This window comes from Lithobates pipiens, unplaced genomic scaffold (assembly GCF_037356315.1).
Source record: "Lithobates pipiens isolate NorthernLeopardFrog02 unplaced genomic scaffold, aLitPip1_a1.2 Scaffold_16, whole genome shotgun sequence".
NCBI classification, from domain to species: Eukaryota; Metazoa; Chordata; class Amphibia; order Anura; family Ranidae; genus Lithobates; species Lithobates pipiens.
The window spans coordinates 41,976,627-41,997,042 of NW_027507748.1; the positions used below are offsets into that span (position 1 = coordinate 41,976,627).

Genomic DNA, 20,416 nt, shown 5'->3' on the forward strand with positions numbered 1-20,416 from the left:
GATTCCAAGGGGAACCCCCTACGCCGAAAAAACGGCGTGGGGGTCCCCCCCAGATCCACACCAGACCCTTATCCGAGCACGCTACCCGGCCGGCCAGGAAAGGGGGTGGGGACGAGCGGGCGCCCCCCCCCTCCTGAGCCGTACCAGGCCGCGTGCCCTCAACATGGGGGGGTGCCTTGGGGGAGGGGGGGCGTGCGGCCCCCCCACCCCAAAGCACCTTGTCCCCATGTTGATGAGGACAAGGGCCTCTTCCCGACAACCCTGGCCGTTGGTTGTCGGGGTCTGCGGGCGGGGGGCTTATCGGAATCCGAGAGCCCCTTTAATAAGGGGGCCCCGGATACCGGCCCCCCACCCTATGTGAATGAGTATGGGGTACAATGTACCCCTACCCATTCACCTGTGAAAAAAAGTACAAAAAAAAAACACAACACAGGGTTAAAATATTTTATTGCACAGCTCCGGGGGTCTTCCGTCTTCGGGGGTCTTCTCGCCGGACTCCTCCGCTATCTTCTTGTAGCTCTTTTGCTAGCGGAGGAGTCCGGCTTTCTTCCTCGCCGCCGGCCTCTTCTCCCGACTTCGGGGGTCTTGTCCCCCTCTTCGGTTCTTCTGCCGGGCCACCGCGCCTTCTTATAGCTCTTTTAGAGGCGGTGGCCCGGTCTTCTGCTGCCGCCGCCGCCGCCGCCGCCCGTTCTTCTTCTTCTTCTTCTTCTCCTTCTTCTCCAGGAGATGTTGCCTCGACGATCTCCCTGGCCGGAATGCCAGGGACGCGCTGTGCTGCCACTTATATAGGGACAATGGGGCGGTGTCACATGGGTTGATGTCACATGGGTTGGTCACATGGGTTGATGTCACATGGCGACTGTGACATCAACCCATGTGACCAACCCATGTGACATCAACCCATGTGACACCGCCCCATTGTCCCTATATAAGTGGCAGCGCAGCGCGTCCCTGGCATTCCGGCCAGGGAGATCGTCGAGGCAACATCTCCTGGAGAAGAAGGAGAAGAAGAAGAAGAAGAAGAACGGGCGGCGGCGGCGGCGGCGGCAGCAGAAGACCGGGCCACCGCCTCTAAAAGAGCTATAAGAAGGCGCGGTGGCCCGGCAGAAGAACCGAAGAGGGGGACAAGACCCCCGAAGTCGGGAGAAGAGGCCGGCGGCGAGGAAGAAAGCCGGACTCCTCCGCTAGCAAAAGAGCTACAAGAAGATAGCGGAGGAGTCCGGCGAGAAGACCCCCGAAGACGGAAGACCCCCGGAGCTGTGCAATAAAATATTTTAACCCTGTGTTGTGTTTTTTTTTTGTACTTTTTTTCACAGGTGAATGGGTAGGGGTACATTGTACCACATACTCATTCACATAGGGTGGGGGGCCGGTATCCGGGGCCCCCTTATTAAAGGGGGCTCCCGGATTCCGATAAGCCCCCCGCCCGCAGACCCCGACAACCAACGGCCAGGGTTGTCGGGAAGAGGCCCTTGTCCTCATCAACATGGGGACAAGGTGCTTTGGGGTGGGGGGGCCGCACGCCCCCCCTCCCCCAAGGCACCCCCCCATGTTGAGGGCACGCGGCCTGGTACGGCTCAGGAGGGGGGGCCGCCCGCTCGTCCCCACCCCCTTTCCTGGCCGGCCGGGTAGCGTGCTCGGATAAGGGTCTGGTGTGGATCTGGGGGGGACCCCCACGCCGTTTTTTCGGCGTAGGGGGTTCCCCTTGGAATCCATACCAGACCTAAGGGCCTGGTATGCTCTCGGAGGGGGAACCCACGTCAATTTTTTTTTCCGATTACATAAGGGGCGTGTTTTATGAGAAGTGGGAGGGGCCAAAATGGTGGGCGGGGTCATGATGGGCGGGGTCTGGCGCCCCCCCATCCAAAAACTTCACCAGCCGCCACTGATGTCATATTCCCTAGGAGTCTTCAAGGGCATTTTTTTTCCTGGAAGAGGGGAGGACAGGCTCTCTCAGCTAAACACATCCTCCTGCCTGCATGCCTGAGTTAAGGGCAAATGGATTCCAGGAAGTAAATGCTACATGAATCATATGATCTTACTCAAGATGGGCACGGCTACAAATGCTAGGGGGGGAGGGGGGTTCCAAAGTGATTTCTCAGCAAAATAAAGCATGGAGACATGGAGGGATGGGGGAGTTTGCTTTGAATATTTAAAAGTTAAGTTCCACTTTAAACCTCAGCACTATGATGTCAGAGATCTAATCCTCTTTAGAGTGTTATGAGCCTGTAGATTTGTACTGCCCCCTTGTGACGTCACCGACCCAGCATGCAGCGGTCGATAACGTGATAAGGAGGCGGTGCCACCGGGAGACATTGTCAGGTGGCCCCGCCCCTTAGCTACTTAAGAGCTGTCAGACAGCGGAGCAGGCAGGCGGTGAGAGCCTTCGGCACAAACTGAGCTTTTTTGGGCAGCGGGCAGCGTGATTGACAATGGATCTACACCGAGGGACATTGTTTATGGTTTTTTTAAGTTAAGGAATTGTCATGCTGTCGCTGTGTTTTACTGTTTTTTTTTTTTTTTTTACACATCTTTCGATACTCATTCACATGGGGGGGGGGGGCAGGATCTGGGGGCAGGATTCCGATAAGCCCCCTGCCTGCAGACCTCTACAACTAAAGGCCAGGGTTGTGGGGAGGAGGCCCTTTTCCCCATCAACATGGGAACAAGGTGCTTTGGGGTGGGGAACTCGCCCCCCCCTTTCCTGGCCTGCCAGGCTGCATGCTCGGATAAGGGTCTGGTATGGATCTTGGGGGGGCCCCATGCCATATTTTTCCTTTTAATTTTAGCATAGGGGTTTCCCTCCAAATCCATACCAGATCTAAGGGTCTGGTATAGATTTGGGGGGGGGGGGGCTCACAGATTTTTTTTTCTTTGTTATATATTTTTGCATGGGGTTCCTCTTAAAACTCATACCAGACCCAAAAGGGCATGGTATGGTTTGGGGGGACAAACGCACAGTTTTTTATTTTTTTGGATCAAATTTGTGTTCAAAACTGATCAGATTTATGATTTAGATGCGTTCCCATAGAAAACCGGTTTGATTCACACGCCATGCAAATCTGATGTGGTTCAAAGCGCATCCGATTTGCATATATGTGAATATATATAGATGCTTTCTGCTATGCTTATTTTGCAGACATGCCTCTTCTGTTTCTGTGATATCGTTTATTACTGACTTGCCCTGACTTTATAGCTAAGTCAGCTTTCATTTGCACTTGACCTCCAGAACACTGCATTTGTTTGCTATTCTGCACTGTGCTACTTTAACTGGTAATTGCACAGTAATGCAACACGGTACACAAATAAATTCTCTTCCTCATCACAAGAGCTGACAATTGCAGCTACAACATGGTTGGATAACCAATCAATGTTTCCCATTGTTTACACTGTGTGGGGGCGCAGTGCCTTCCCAGTGCAGGTAGGGAATTGTGAGATTGGAATGCATTAACAACTCACTGACACTTCCCTGCACTGCTCTGCTGTTGGGGAGGGAGTCGGGTGCCAGCAAAAGAGGCTTTGCGTGCCGCGGGTTGCCTACCCCTGGTATATACAGTATATGCGAGTACACCCCTCACATTTTTGTAAATATTTTCTTCTATCTTTTCATGTAACAACACTGAAGAAATGACACTTTGCTACAATGTAAAGTAGTGAGTGTACAGCTTGTATAACAGTGTAAATTTGCTGTCCCCTCAAAATAACTCAACACACAGCCATTAATGTCTAAACCGCTGGCAACAAAAGTGAGTACACCCCTAAGTGAAAATGTCCAAATTGGGCCCAAAGTGTCAATATTTTGTGTGGTCACCATTATTTTCCAGCACTGCCTTTAGGGTCTGTTCACACAGGGGCAACACGACTTTCAACACGACTTTTGGAGGCAACTTGGACACGACTTGGGGCGACTTACAACACGACTTTAAGTCGCCCCAGGCCAGGTGACTTTTGCCGCGGCCAATCAGAGAATGAGCTCTGAAGAGGGAACTCCACGCCAAATTAAAAAATTTGGCGTGGATTCCCCCTCCGAGAGCATACCAGGCCCTTAGGTCTGGTATGGATAGTAAGGGGAACCCTCTACGCCGAAAAAACGGCGTGGGGGTCCCCCCCAGATCCATACCAGACCCTTATCCGAGCACGCTACCCGGCCGGCCAGGAAAGGGGGTGGGGACGAGCGTGCGGCCCCCCCACCTCAAAGCACCTTGTCCCCATGTTGATGAGGACAATGGCATCTTCCCGACAACCCTGGCCGTTGGTTGTCGGGGTCTGCGGGCGAGGGGCTTATCGGAATCCGGGAGCCCCCTTTAATAAGGGGGCCCCCCACCCTATGTGAAGGAGTATGGGGTACAATGTACCCCTACCCATTCACCTATGAAAAAAATGTAAAAAAAAACACAACACGGGGTTAAAATAGTTTATTGCACAGCTCCGGGGGTCTTCCGTCTTCGGGGGTCTTCTCGCCGGACTCCTCCACTATCTTCTGCTAGCTCTTTTGCTAGCGGAGGAGCCCGGCTTTCTTCTTCGTCGCCGCCCTCTTCTTCCGACTTCGGGGGTCTTGTCCCCCTCTTCGGTTCTTCTTGCCGGGCCACCGCTTCTTCTTTCAGCTCTTTTACTAGCGGTGGCCCGGTCTTCTGTCGCCGCCTTCGCCGCCGCCTTCCGTTCTTCTTCTTCTCCTGGAGATGTTGACTCAACGCTCTCTCCGGCCGCAATGCCAGGGACGCGGTGCACGGCGAATTATATAGGGACAAGGGGCGGGGTCGCCGGTTGATGTCACATGGTGTCACGATGTCACAGTCCCAGAGGATTCTGGGACTGTGACATCGTAAGGGGGCGGGGTCACCTATATATGTCGCCGCGCACCGCGTCCCTGGCATTGCGGCCGGAGAGAGCGTCGAGTCAACATCTCCAGGAGAAGAAGAAGAAGAAGAAGAACGGAAGGCGGCGGCGGCGACGACGACAGAAGACCGGGCCACAGAAGAAGGCGCGGTGGCCCGGCAAGAAGAACCGAAGAGGGGGACAAGACCCCCTGAAGTCGGAAGTAGAGGGCGGCGACGAAGAAGAAAGCCGGGCTCCTCCGCTAGCAAAAGAGCTAGCAGAAGATAGTGGAGGAGTCCGGCGAGAAGACCCCCAAAGACGGAAGACCCCCGGAGCTGTGCAATAAACTATTTTAACCCTGTGTTGTTTTTTTTTACATTTTTTTCACAGGTGAATGGGTAGGGGTACGTTGTACCCCATACTCATTCACATAGGGTGGGGGGCCGGGATCCGGGGGCCCCCTTATTAAAGGGGGCTCCCGGATTCCCCCGCCCGCAGACCCCGACAACCAACGGCCAGGGTTGTCAGGAAGAGGCCCTTGTCCTCATCAACATGGGGACAAGGTGCTTTGGGGTGGGGGGGGCGCGTGACCCCCCCCCTTCCCCAAGGCACCCCCCATGTTGAGGGCACGCGGCCTGGTACGGCTCAGGAGGGGGGGCGCACGCTCGTCCCCACCCCCTTTCCTGGCCGGCCGGGTAGCGTGCTCGGATAAGGGTCTGGTATGGATCTGGGGGGGACCCCCACGCCGTTTTTTCGGCGTAGGGGGTTCCCCTTAATATCCATACCAGACCTAAGAGCCTAGTATGCTCTCGGTGGGGGAACCCACGCCAATTTTTTTTCATAAATTTGGCGTGGAGTTCCCTCTTGAGAGCTTATAATTCTGTCAGAGTTGCCTTCGTATAGACGAAGATCCGACTTGGAGGCGGCCTCCATTGAAATCAATGGGTACCGGTCGCCTACAAGTCGGATTCAAGTAGTACAGGAACCTTTTCTGAAGTCGGAGCGACTTCAGTAGTGTGCATTAAGACGGCTCTCATTCACTTACATTTATTTTCAAATGTTGTCCGACTAGGGGCGACCTGAAGTCGAAACTGACTTGCCCCTGTGTGAACGGACCCTAACCCTCTTGGGCATGGAGTTCACTAGAGCTTCACAGGTTGGCACTGGAGTCCTCTTCCACTCCTCCATGACGACATCAAGGAGCTGGTGGATGCTGAGACATTGCGCTCCTCCACCTTCCGTTTGAGGATACCCCACAGATGCTCAATAGGGTTTAGGTCTGGAGACATGTTTGGCCAGTCCATCACCTTTACCCTCAGCTTCTTTAGCAAGACAGTGGTCGTCCTGGAGGTGTGTTTGGGGTCGTTATGTTGGAATACTTCCCTGCGGCCCAGTCTCTGAAGGGAGGGGATCATGCTCTGCTTCAGTATGTCACAGTACATGTTGGCATTCATGGTTCCCTCAGTGAACTGTAGCTCCCCAGTGCCGGCAGCACTCATGCAGCCCCAGACCATGACACTCCCACCACCATGCTTGACTGTAGGCAAGACACACTTGTCTTTGTACTCCTCCCCTGATTGCCACCACACACGCTTCACACCATCTGAACCAAATAAGTTTATCTTGGTCTCATCAGACCACAGGACATGGGTCCAGTAATGCATGTAATTAGTCTGCTTGTCTTCAGCAAACTGTTTGCAGGCTTTTTTGTGCATCATCTTTAGAAGAGGCTTCCTTCTGGAATGACAGCCATGCAGACCAATTTGATGCAGTGTGCGGCGTATGGTCTGAGCACTGACAGGCTGACCCCCCACCCCTTCAACCTCTGCAACAATGCTGGCAGCACTCGTATGTCTACTGGATCTGTCACTGAGCAGCGCTGTGGGCACTACACATGCAGCCCACAGTGCTGCTGCCACAGATCTCTCCCCTCTACGCTCACACTGTTTGGAGAGGGGAGGGAGGAAACGGAAATCACGCCGGTTTGTTTACATGTGATCGCTCCGTCATTTTACCTCTGGACCCGGCAGTCACGAATGTTCTCGTGTGCGCCCCCCCCAGGGGGCACACGAAAGCGCGGTTCTGGGAGGGCGTACAGTGAGTTAAGCAACCGCCCTGAAGCCGTCATTCGGCTATGGGCTGGTTGTTAAGTGGTTAATGGCTGTGTGTTGAATTTTTTTGAGGGGACAGCAAATGTACTCTGTTATACAAGCTGTACACTCACTACTTTACATTGTAGCAAAGTGTCATTTCTTCAGTGTTGTCACATGAAAAGATATAATAAAATATTTACAAAAATGTGAGGGGTGTACTCACTTTTGTGAGATACTGTGTATATATATATATATATATATATGGGAATTGATCAGTCCTGATGTACTGACAACCTAATTTTTTGAGGCCTAAAATGCCAGGACAATACAAATACCCCCTAAACGACTGCTTTTTGGAAAGTAGACAGTCCAAGGTATTCAGTTATGCCCTGTACACATGGTCGGACTTTCCAACAGAAAATGTGCGATTGGATCGTGTTGTCGGAAAATCCAATCATGCGTGGGCTCCATCTGACTTTTTCCGTCAAAATTTCCGACACACAAAGTTTGAGAGCAGAATAATGTGTAGACAATTCCGATGGACAAAGTGCCACGCATGCTCAGAATAAATTAAGAGACCACAGCTATTGGCTACTGGCCTGTTTATAGTCCCGACGTATGTGTTGTACGTCACCTCGATCAAATTTTCCGACAACTTTGTCCTAACGTGTGTATGCAAGACAAGTTTGGCACAAAATCCGTCGGAAAAAATCTGATGGATTTTGTTGTCAGAATGTCCGACCATGTGTACAAGGCATTAGAGGCATGGCGAGTTTTTTCGTTGTAATTTTTTCTCACATTTTTTTAGAAAATTAAGAAATTAAATAAAATTTGTTTTTGTTTTCACAATTTTTCTTTTTACATACAGTCATAGCCCTTGTACACACGGTCGGAGATTCCGACAACCAAATCCGTCGGATTTTGTCCGTCGGATTTTGTCCGAAACTGTTGTATACACACGGTCGGACGAAGTTGTCGGAAAATCCGATCGTTCAGAACGTGATGACGTAATTTCGTTATGATGGGACTACGTTCACGCTAGTAGCCAATAGCTTTGATGTAGGAATTTGATCTGAGCATGCGTGGCACTTTGTCCGACTGGAATTCTCTACATATGATCGGAGTATGTCTGATCGGAGCATTTTGTCGGAAAATATTTCCGGCAAGTTGGAAAATTGGGTCCGACAGATATTCCGACGGAAACAGTCCGATGCAGACCACACACAGCCGGAATATCCGACAAAACGCTCCGATCGGACACATTCTGTCGGAATCTCCGATCTTGTGTACAAGGGCATACTGTTATATAAAGTTATTTATGTAAGTTACTGGGATGCCCAAAAAGTTAATGTGCGTGTACAGGCAGACGTGTCCCAATACTTTTGGCAATATAGTGCATATCTGCACTACAGAGATACAAGTAGAATTTTAGGCACCCCCTGGAACAGGAATATAATTTTTTGGGTAATTCTAAAAGGGTAGGCATCAGATAGAATCGCCTGTCCTTTCAGCCAATCAGGTGATGGGTCTCACCACCCACTTCCCGATTGGCCCGAACGGAGGATCAGTGTGAGAATAGCGAATATTCATTCTCCATTCTTACACAACTGGGTGGGCTTGACACACAGTGCTCTGTGCCCTGAGCCCACCCTTTTTTGAAGTCTAATCACGTGCTTAAACCCCCCACCCCAATTAGAATCCATCGTCCGGTGCCCTGCATGTAGGTCATGGGGCCGGTCGCATAGATAGAGGGGGCGGCGCTAGAGCACCCATAATGGACTTGCCACCACTGCTCAGGTTGTTATAATGAACACGGACACTCCCATTCAGGAATCATTCTTTGAAGGACGTAGTGGAACAGAAAAAGTTAGGAATCTGCCACAATGATTGTTTAAATCCTAACAATGTATATAGATCAGCCGGGTGGGGGGGGGGATATTTTTATTTTTTGTCCACAAAAGAGGAGTTACACTTTAAGGAGAGCGCTGGGAATAATAATTTGTTATATAACCCGTTTGTAAAAGGTGAAGATTCAATAGTTGAATTTACAATCAGGCTTACCTTCGCACTTCTGTAAAGATTGGGGAACTGCTCAAAATGCCTCAAAGCAATGTTGTCGAAATATTTTTGGACCAGCTCTAAGAAAAAAGAAACAAAAAACAGAAAAGAGAACTGTGAATAAAAGAAAATTGTAACTTTAGTGCGATACAGTATAACTCCCAACTTTTTTAGATGGACATAAGGGACACCTATTAGCAAAAGTATGTAGGTATAGGACACACCCCCTGCCACACCCCCTTAAAGGAGAATTATACAAAATAAACTATTGGTTAAACCCACAAGTGCTTTTTTACCACTACTCCTTTACCACTACTTTTCCTTTATATTGGCTTTTGAAATTTACAAATGCAGCAATTTTGAAATTGGATGAAAGGTTTTACACTGGGAAACACTTATGAAAGATAAATAATGCATTTTATATACAACCTATACTATATAGATCAGACCAAAATGAGGAGGAATGGGGAACAGAGGGACTTTGTTCCAAATCAAGGACAGTCCCTCGAAATTAGGCATAGTTGGGAGCTATGATACTGTTTTAATGAAAATGGCAGAGTCTCTTCATTCCTGTTGTCGATGCCTCTGTTTTTTTAACCACTTAACCACTTTCAGACCGGACCATTTTGCTGGCTTAAGACCAGACCACTTTTTGCGATTCGGCACTGCATCGCTTTAACTGACAATTGCGCGGTCATGCGACATTGCTGCCAAACAAAATTGACGTCCTTTTTTCCCCACAAATAGAGCTTTCTTTTGGTGGTATTTGATCACCCCTGTGGTTTTTAGTTTTTGCGCTATAAACAAAAAAAGAGCGACAATTTTGAAAAAAACGCATTATTTTTAACTTTTTGCTATAATAAATATCCCCCAAAACTATCAAAAAATAATATATTTTCCTCAGTATAGGCCGATACGTATTCTTCTACAAAATGTAGAGGAACAGAAAAACTCTGGATAGCCGCACTCCGGATCAGGTAAAATAAGTAATGCCTTTATTGTTTCCACTCAAAAAAAACGTATTCTTCTACATATTTTTGGTAAAAAAATCGCAATAAGCAATTATTGATTGGTTTGCGCAAAGTTTATGGCGTTTACAAAATAGGGGATAGTTTTATGGCATTTTTATTAATAATTTTTTTTTTACTAGAAATGGCGGCGATCAGCGATTTTTATTGTGACTATGACATTATGGCCGACACATCGGACATTTTTGACACATTTTTGGGACCATTGTCATTTATACAGCAATCAGTGCTATACAAATGCACTGATTCCTGTGTAAATGACACTGGCAGTGAAGGAGTTAACCACTAGGAGGCAGTGTAGGGGTTAAGTGTGTCCTAGGGGCGTGTTACTAACTGTGGGGGGGCTGGGCTTTGTGTTAGTGAACACTGATCTCTGTTTCAATCACATGGAGCAGAGATCAGTGTCACTTGTTGCTAGGCAGAACAGGGAGATGCTGTTTACATCGGCATCTCCCCGTGAGACGATCGCGGGTATCCCTGTGGCAATCGAGTCCACAGGACCCGTGACTGAGCTCACAGGGGTTCCGACCGGGACGCTGCCCATGCCATTCTGCCGACGTACATCATCGTGCGCTGGTTGGGAACTGGTTAAGGACCGAGCCTCTTTATGAGATTTGTTGTTTACAGTTAAAAACTTTTTTTTGCAAGAAAATTATTTAGAACCCCCAAACATTATAATTTTTTTCCTAAGACCCTAGAGAATAAAATGGCGGTAGTGGCAATACTTTGTGTCACACCGTATTTGCGCAGCGGTCTTACAAGTGCACTTTTTGGGAAAAAATACACTTTTTTGAATTAAAAAATAAGAAAACAGTAAAGTTAGCCTAATTTTTTTTTAAATTGTGAAAGATAATGTTATGCCGAGTAAATTGATACCCAACATGTCACGCTTCAAAATTCCGCCCGCTCGTGGAATGGCGACAAACTTTTACCCTTAAAAATCTCCATAGGCGACATTTAAAAAATTCTACAGGTTGCATGCTTTGAGTTACAGAGCAGGTCTAGGGCTAGAATTATTGCTCTCGCTCTACCGATCGCGGCAATACCTCACGTGTGGTTTGAACACCGTTTTCATATGCAGGTGCTACTCACGTATGCATTCACTTCTGCACACGAGCTCAGCGGGATGGGGCGCATTTAAAAAAAATAAAAAATGTCTTATTTATTATTTTTTTACTTTTCATTTTTTATTTTTACACTGTCATTTAAAAAAAAAAAGTGTCACTTTTATTCCTATGTAAACATCCCTTGTAGGGGGCGTGGCCTGGACGGCGATGGTGTAGGTCGCAAGTGAGCTGAGCTCCGCTCCCGGCCTATCCTGCCCAGACATCCTGTTCTCTGCACCCGACTGGGAACCGTTAGTGTATACCCGGAAGACTCGTGGACGCACTGCCCGGAGCCCTTGTGATGTCTCCGCCGAAGAAGGGCAGTAATTCAGCTGCTTCTTCCCTCGAGAAATTCCGGAGAGCAGACAGGGAGGGGGTCCAAGATGGCGCTTCCACACAGCGTGCGGACCAGCAGCCTGCAAGTGACACCGCCAAGGTGCTTGATGCTATTTCCGCATGCCAAACATCCCTAACCTCCAAGATCGAGGAAATTCGGGTGGACATATCCCTGATCCGGCAGGACATGACTAAGTTAAGGGACCGTGTTAAGGAAGCGGAGGACCGGATTAGCACAGCAGAGGATGCGCTGCATCCACTCCAACATTCCCACGCGGAGGTACAGCGCCAATTGCAGCTCCTCGCCATGAAGCATGACGATCTGGAGAACAGGGTCCGCCGATCGAATCTCCGCTTCGTGGGCCTTCCGGAGGGCGCGGAGGGCTCGGATCCCCCCTCTTTCCTAGAGAACCTCCTGATTTCAACGTATGGAAGGGAGGCCTTCTCCACGTCATTTGTAGTGGAGAGGGCGCATCGCATGCCGGCCAAGAGGCCTCCGGATGGTGCGCCTCCCCGCACATTCATAGCCAAGCTGCTGAATTTTCGAGACCGTGATGCTATCCTACGTTTGAGCAGGGAGAAGGGTAATATACCCTTTCAGGCTGGCCGACTGATGGTCTTCCCGGATTTTTCGGCGGAGGTGCAGAAGCAGAGGGCTCGTTTTGTGGAGGTGAAGCGTCGGCTGAGGACCCATCATCTGAAGTATGCGATGATGTACCCTGCAAGGCTTCGTATTGTTGGGGAGGATCGTGCACATTTTTTCGATGATGCTGCGCAGGCGGCGGACTGGCTGGACAGACGGGAGGCTGCTAGGAACCGCCCGGCCTGAGTAGCGGAGGCCTGTTCGGTGTATTGGGGAGGTGAGCCTACCTTTTGACTGTTTTTTCTCCTCCGGGATTCTCCGTACTGCCACTTGATGTTGTCGCCTGCACTAGTGCGGGTTTATTGCACCCACGGCTGCTCCTTCTCTGCTTGTTTATTTAGCCCACAAGTTCTTCTGTTTTTCCCCTTTTTGCATCTATCTATTTTTTTTTATTTCTTCTCTCGCCATTGGTGCCTATGGGCCTCACGCCTCCTGCTACCTGTTATGTGACGCCATGTGGACTACTGACGGCTCCATCTTTTCGTGAGGCACCAGGACTATTGCAAGAAGTGAGGTGACTTTGCTTTTTCTGGCTGGGGGAGGAGGGGGGGGGGTTAGGAAGTATGCCTTGATCCTCTGTTCTCTTTTCTTATTTTACTATTGCTCTGTTGTTGCTGGTACTAACTGCTATGATACATTTTTGGGATGGCGGTTTGTATGGTTCCCGGACAGCGCACAATGACTCTGGACTCATTTATGCTGCTTTGTATTCTTTTCCTTTTGTTGGTATCCTTATTTCTACATTTTTTTTTTAATGGGCTGGGGGCGGGGGTGGTCGGCTCTATTGCTCCTATGGGCTTCTAGTATAGCCACAGTCGCCGCCTCAGCGAGTGGTCGTCCTCTGTTAGGGTGGATACCGCCTGGGCCGTGTGTGCAGGGGACTGTGCGGGCTGACCGGTGGCGGCTGATCGGCGGCCCCTGGGCACATGTCAGGGGGTCGGGGATCTATTAGGTTGGGGATAAATGCTCCGGCTATGTTGGGGAGGCTGAGGGCTGGGTGGGGGTGGGAGGGGGGGAATTTGGTTGTAGTTCTGTTCAAGGTTGTGTTTTTGGTGGTACAAGTGGTTATCCCTGTAGCCTGGGATTGCTTATATGTCTTTTGTTTTTCTATATTTTTTCTGCAATGTCATACAAGGGGAGGGGGGGAGGGCTTGTTATGGTGGTCAAATTGTATGCTCTGGTCCATGGCTGTAATTACGTGGGTAAATGTCGGCTGTTAAATTCTTGACGTGGAATGTCCGCGGGATCAGAGACAAACTTAAGCGTACTGCTGTTTTTGGTTGCCTGAAGGCATACAGGGCTGACGTCATCGTGCTGACTGAGACGCATGTGACCGGCCAGCTTCGGCTCGCGCTTCGGCGGCCCTGGGTTGGCTGGTCGTATCACGCGACTCATTCTCCCTACTCTCGGGGTGTCTCGATCCTTGTGGCTAAGACGTTGCACTTTGGTCTGATCTCCCTGCGGACAGATCCACTGGGTCGCTATATTTTTATGCACTGTAATATCTATGGCAAACCGTGTCTGATTATTGCCCTATATATACCGCCCCCGTACTCTGCATGCCTGGTCAATGAGGGATTGCTATACATGGCCCAATACCCGGGAACCCCGGCCATTTGGCTCGGGGACTTCAATATGACTCTAAATCCCCGTAGGGATAGGTTACGTAGCGACATGGACCCGACCACTCCGACGGAAACTAGATTGTCCCGCACTCTTGATGAGTTCTCCTTGACTGAGGTATGGCGGCATAGGAACCCTGAAGCCACTGCATATTCCTGTTTCTCAGCCTCGCACACCACTATGTCTCGGATTGATTATATCCTGGTGTCTGATGTCCTTCTCTCACGGGTGGAGGACGCGGGATACCATGCTAGATCTCTTTCGGACCATGCCCCCTGCTGGGCAACTATATGCCTGGCCCCTCAGGTGGGACCCCGTTCCTGGCGCCTCAACCCCTTTTGGCTGACGGCGTTGGGGGAGGAGGGTGAGGGCCTGGCGGGGGAGTGGCGGTATTTTTTTGAGATTAATAGGGGCACAGCCGCGGTGGGGACAGTGTGGGAGGCGTTCAAGCTGCATGCTCGTGCGGTTTTAACTAGCCGGATAAATAGACTAAAGCGGGCATCCCAGGAGACCTTGCGACAGGCGCTAGCACAGCTAGAATCGACGACTGATGCGTTTGTGTCTATTCCCACCCACGCCAACGCCTCGGCACTTAAACTTCAAACGCGCGTGGTGGAGCAACTACACTTTGAGCGGGCTCGGCGTAAACATTTTTTCTCGAGACAGCGCATTTTCGAACAGGGCGAAAGAGCTGGGAAACTGTTGGCCTACTTGGCCCATCAAGATGCCAGGCCTCCGGTGGTGGTCTCGCTCCTGGACCGCAATGCTGCCCTGACGTCTGACCCACTGGCGGTGGCGGACCTGTTTCGCCGGTACTATGCAGACCTATATACGTCCAGAACGTCGGCCACGGCGCAGGAGACCCAGGCCTTTTTGCAGACTGTCCCATTTGCGCAACTGTCTGCGGCTCAGACCGCTGAGTTGGAACTCCCCTTTACTAAGGAGGAGGTGGAGGCTGCGATTATGTCTCTGGCGGCCTCTAAGGCCCCTGGGCAGGATGGTCTACCGCTGGACTTTTATGTGGCATATATAGAGGTGCTCGCCCCTGAACTTCTTCGTCTATACAATTTTTTATTTGAAACCGGATCCCTTCCCGAATCCCTTCGACAGGCGACGATTGTGGTTCTTCCGAAGCAGGGGAAGGATCCCGCCCTTCCTGATTCTTACAGGCCAATTTCCCTGCTCCAGGTTGACACCAAGATCATGGCAAAAATTTTGGCGTCCCGGCTGAACCCGCATATCCTCTCTCTGATTCATCCGGACCAGACCGGGTTTATGCCGGGTAAAAACACGGCCATGAATGTCCGCAGATTACACATGAATCTCCAGGCATGTCATGAGGGGACAGGTGCCCGGGTCGTGGTGGCATTGGATGCGGCCAAGGCATTCGATTCAGTGGAGTGGGAATATTTGTGGGAATGCCTTGGCCGGTTTGGGTTTGGCCCTAACTTTATTCAGTGGGTTAGGGTGCTATACTCCTCCCCGGAGGCCAGGGTGGCGGTGAACGGGCAGATGTCGGAGTCCTTGGTCTTGGGCCGGGGGACTAGGCAGGGCTGCCCACTGTCTCCACTCCTTTATGCTTTGGCGGTGGAGCCGCTCGCGGCCTCTCTCCGCGCTAGTGATCATGTCCAGGGGCTTCGGTCGGGTCCCATTACCGAGAAGGTAAGCTTGTACGCGGACGACATGCTCCTTTATTTGGCTGATGAGGGGGCGTCGCTGCGGGCTGCCCTGCAGATTATTGAGGACTTTGGGGTTCACTCCGGCCTACGGGTTAATTGGTCAAAATCCCAGATCCTACCCATAGACATGTTTCCCCCCGCCTGCGACGCGGCCTCCCTCCCTCTCCGTCGTGTATCGTCCATCCAATATTTGGGAGTCCAGATTACTAGGGACCCTCTTGATTATTTGAACCATAATATCTTACCGCTAATCCCATACATCAAGGCAAAGACGCAAATATGGGCCAGATTACCTTTGAGGGTAATGGGCAGAATTAACCTTATAAAAATGATCGTCTTACCCAAGGTCCTATATAAAATGTGGCATTCGCCCACTTTTATACCCCTTAAAATCTTCAAAACAATAGACACCATCCTTAACACTTTCGTATGGGGTTCAGGTCGCCATAAACTGGCGTGGAACATACTTAAAAATCCCACGGACTTAGGGGGGGCGGCGCTTCCTGACCTGCGTTCGTATTATATTGCGGCCCAGCTGTCCCATTTCCACCACCTGCACAAGTCGGATGGCCCCCGGTATCATGCGCTGATATGTGGAAAAGTTCTTGACCCTACACATGCTCCCCTACAGGTTCTGTTTCGTGGTCGTGCGCGGGGTGGGAGGGGGAAGGGCGGCACACCTCTGCTGGATCAGCACCGGCGCGTCTGGAATGTTGCTCAGGAGATGGTTGGGGCTGACGGGATGCATTCACATACGCCACTGTGGCATAACCCCCAGTTGGGGGAGCTCAGATCGTTACCAGGAGTACGGCAATGGGCCTCTAGGGGGGTGCTATATTTACATCAGGTGGTCTCCCCGCTGGGAGTCCGCAGTTTTCCAGTATTACAAGCGGAATTCAGACTCCCCTCGCACATGGCTTTTTGTTATGCACAACTCTCGCACGCCCTCCGAGCCCAGTTTGTGGACGGGTTCCCTAGTACTCAAGAAATGCCTCTGGTGGGGGTTGTAGTTGGGGAGGACCCCGCCAAGCTTATTTCACATATATACACCTTACTTAGATCGCGCACGGTGACTGGGATTGCGGAGGTAGCTAAACATAGGTGGGAGGAGGATGTGGGCCCATTAGACACTGAAGACTGGGAGGACATCCTCACCAATGTTGGACTGGTTTCCCCCAGGCTGTCTGACCGGCTAACCCAACTTTACATTGTGCACAGGGCCTACCTCACTCCGCTAAGACTGAGCAAGTTTCGCACGGCATATGACCCAGGGTGTCCGCGTTGTGGGGTTCACCCGTGCACATTTTATCATTTACTATGGGCCTGCCCGGACGTTCAAGCCTTTTGGTTGCATGTCATCCGCTTTCTACACGACCACATGGGTTATCCGATACAGGCTGATCCCAAACTTTGCCTACTAGGCCTTCTTCCTGACGCTCAGACCAACCGCTGTCATGCTGCCTTTCTACACGAGACTCTGTTCAGTGCTAGAAAGCTGATCGCTAAGCTGTGGTTGCGCACAGTACCACTTACAGTTAGAGCGTGGATACTTGAGGTGAATCTGTCACTGCCTTTGAAGAAGGTTATATATGTGCATAGGGGCTGTCCCAATAAATATAATAAGATATGGGATAGGTGGCTTGCCAATCCAGACACATGTGTGGAGCCTGATTAAGGGTGTACGGTAGGCACCTTGTTTACAATTGCAATCTAGCAATTATATGTGCTCTAAGTTCCCAGTCTATTGGCGGAACTGGCCGGTGGGTGGTGGGTGGGTAGTTGGGGTGATTCTGAAGTGAGTTTGACCGCCGTAGCTGTAATGTTTATCGTTGCTCTGTATGACATCTGTCTGTGTATTCTGAAAACCATGTTATTCTCAAAATGTTTTGTATGCTGTATGACTTGCTGATTTTGTCCACCAATAAACTTGTTGTTTTTTGAAAAAAAAACATCCCTTGTAATAGAAAAAAAAGAATGACAGGACCTAAATATGAGATCTGGGGGTCAAAAAGACCTCAGATCTCATATTTACACTAAAATGCAATAAAAAAAACAAAATGTTGTCATTTTAAAAAATATGTCGCTTCCGCCCTGCAGTGATATGGAGAGAAGTGGGGGCCATCTTCTCCTCACTCGTCTCCATGTCAGGCTAAAGAAAGGATCCGATCGCCTCCGCCGCTACTGGCGGCTCTGGTAAGTGACGGAGGGCACCGGAGAGTGTGCCGGGAGGGGGGTCCTCTTCCACCGCCGATAAGGCTGGGTTCACACCACAGCGATGCGGGAACGCCGCGAATCCGCGGCGTTTTCCCGCATCGCATGACTCCCGCCGGCAGTTCACACTGCCCTATGCGAACGGCTGGGAGTGTCAATGAAATGTTAATGACACCCCCAGATCCGTCCGCATATCGCAGTGCGATCTGCAGACTCGCACAGGAATCGGATCGCATGGTGTGAACACCCATGCGATCCGATTCTGTTGCGGACCAAAAAAAGGGACCCGTGCGAGTTTGCTGCGGGAGCGATGCGAATTCAGCCATACTATCTGTATGGCTGAACTCGCATCGCTACGGAGATCGGATGTGATTTGCACTGCAGTGCGGTGCGAATCACATCCGGATCTCCCCCCGCAGCAGTGTGAACCCGGCCTTAAAGTGATCGGCGGCGGAAGAGGGCTCTGGTTCCTACAAAGTGTCAAACGTGTCAGTTCATGTCCGATTAACCGCCACAATATTGGAGTCCCACTATAAGTCGCTGATCGCCACTATTACTAGTATAAAATTAAGTAAAAATTCCATAAATATATCCCATAGTTGGTAGGCGCTATAATGTTTGCGTACACCAATCAATATACACTTATTGGGATTTTTTTACCAAAAATATGTAGCAGAATATATATTGACCTGAATTGATGAAGACATTTTATTGGATATGTTTTATAGCAGAAAGTAAAAAATATTGTTTTTTTTCTCCAAAATTGTCAGTCTTTTTTTGTTTATAGTGCAAAAAATAAAAAATGCAGAGGTTGTTAAATACAACCAAAAGAAAGCTCTACTTGTGGGAAAAAAGGACATCAATTTTATTTGGGTACAGTGTCGTACAACTGCGCAATTGTCAGTTAAAACAACGCTGTGCCGTATCGCAAAAAAAATGGGTTGGTCATGAAGGGAGGTAAATCTGCCAAGGTCAAGTGGTTAAAGGATTTATTAATTAAAAAACATATATATATATATATATATATCACTGTGTGAATGCATCAGCTTTTGTACATCCATTACAAATAATCCCTGTAATGTGTCTAATATGTGTATTTCTATGAGCATCAGCTCTATCTAGTGGCCATAATACAGCATTTTGCTTAAAAATACCGCATTATGGCCACTAGGACTCCCAGCAATAGGATCCCTAAAAATTGGAGAAAATATTCTCACCTACCTCCATGGGTTAATCCTTTGCTGGCTAGATGAGTGAGCCATTGCTCCTTGTTGACGGAAATGCTGTAAGAATGTACAGTGCATCCAGAAAGTATTCACAGCGCTTCACTATTTCCACATTTTGTTATGTTACAGCCTTAATCCAAAATGGACTAAATTCATTATTTTCCTCAAAATTCTACAAACAATACCCTATAATGACAACGTGAAAGAAGTTTGTTATCTTTGCAAATTTATTAAAAATAAAAACATCCCACATACATAAGTATTCACAGCCTTTGCTCAATACTTTGTTGAAGCACCTTTGGCACCAGTTACAACCTCAGGTCTTGACTATGATGCTACAAGCTTGGCACACCTATTCTTTTCAGGACCTCTCAAGCTCCATCAGGTTGGATGGGGCGCATCGGTGCCCAGCCATTTTCAGCTCTCTCTAGAGATGTTCAATCGGGTTCAAGTCTGAGCTCTGGCTGAGCCACCCAAGGACATTTACAGAGTTGTCCCGTAGCCACTCCTTTGTTATCTTGGCTGTGTGCTTAGGGTTGTTGTCCTGTTGAAAGATGAACCTTCACCCCAGAATGAGGTCCAGAGCGCTCTGGAGGAAGTTTTCATCAATGAGGTCTCTGTATATTGCTACATTCATCTTTCCCTTGATCCTGACTAGTCACTGAAAAACATCCCCAAAGCATGATGCTGCCACCATCATGTTTCACTTTAGGGATGGTATTGGCCAGGTGATGAGCGGCGCCTGGTTTCCTCCAGACATGATGCCCGTCATGCAGGCCAAATAGTTCAATCTGTTTCATCAGACCAGAACTTTTGTTTCTCATGGTCTGAGTGCTTTAGGTGCTTTTTTGAAAACTCCAGATGGACTGTCATGTGCCTTTTACTAAGGAGTGGCTTCCATCTGGCCACTCTACCATACAAGCCGGATTGGTGGAGTGCTGCAGAGATGGTTGTTCTTCTGGAATGTTCTCCTCTCTCCACAGAGAAATGCTGGAGCTCTGTCAGAGTGACCATCGGGTTTTTGGTCACCTTCCTTACTCCCTCAGTTTCGCCAGGCGGCTAGCTATAGGAAGAGTCCTAATGTTTCCAAACTTCTTCCATTTATGGATGATGGAGGCCACTGTGCTCATTGGGACCTTCAATGCAGCAGAAATGTTTCTTTACCCTTCCCCAGATCTTTGCCTCAATACAATTCTGTCTCGGAGGTCTACAGATGAATCCTTAGCCCTTGTACACACGGTTGGACATTTCGATGGACAATGTCCGATAGGACCGTGTTGTTGGCTAATCCGACAGTGTGTGGGCTCCTTCAGACTGTTTCCGTCGGAGTATCCGACGGACCAAGTTTTCTAGCTGGGCTATAAAATTTTCCGACAACATGATCCGATCGGACTTTGTCCAATCATGTGTAGAGAATTCCAATTGGACAAAGTGCCACTCATGCTCAGATCAAATTCCTAGACCAAAGCTATTGGCTACTAGCCTGAACGTAGTCCCGTCCTAACGAAATAACGTCATCGCGTTAAGTATGATCGGATTTTCTGACAACTTTGTCCGACTGTGTGTATGCAACAGTTTTGGACAAAATCCGCCGGACA

The 20,416-nt window shown here is 49.5% G+C and overlaps 1 protein-coding gene across 1 annotated transcript in view; it reads right to left on the minus strand.

The window, feature by feature from the left end:
• The window catches only part of LOC143981733 (interferon-induced GTP-binding protein Mx2-like), an 87,128-nt gene that overhangs the window by 10,447 nt on the left and 56,265 nt on the right, over nucleotides 1–20,416 (minus strand). Inside the window, exon 13 of the mRNA XM_077479783.1 lies at nucleotides 8,970–9,046. Within this exon, the coding sequence (XP_077335909.1) occupies nucleotides 8,970–9,046 (77 nt within the window). The remainder of the gene's footprint in view (nucleotides 1–8,969; nucleotides 9,047–20,416) is intronic.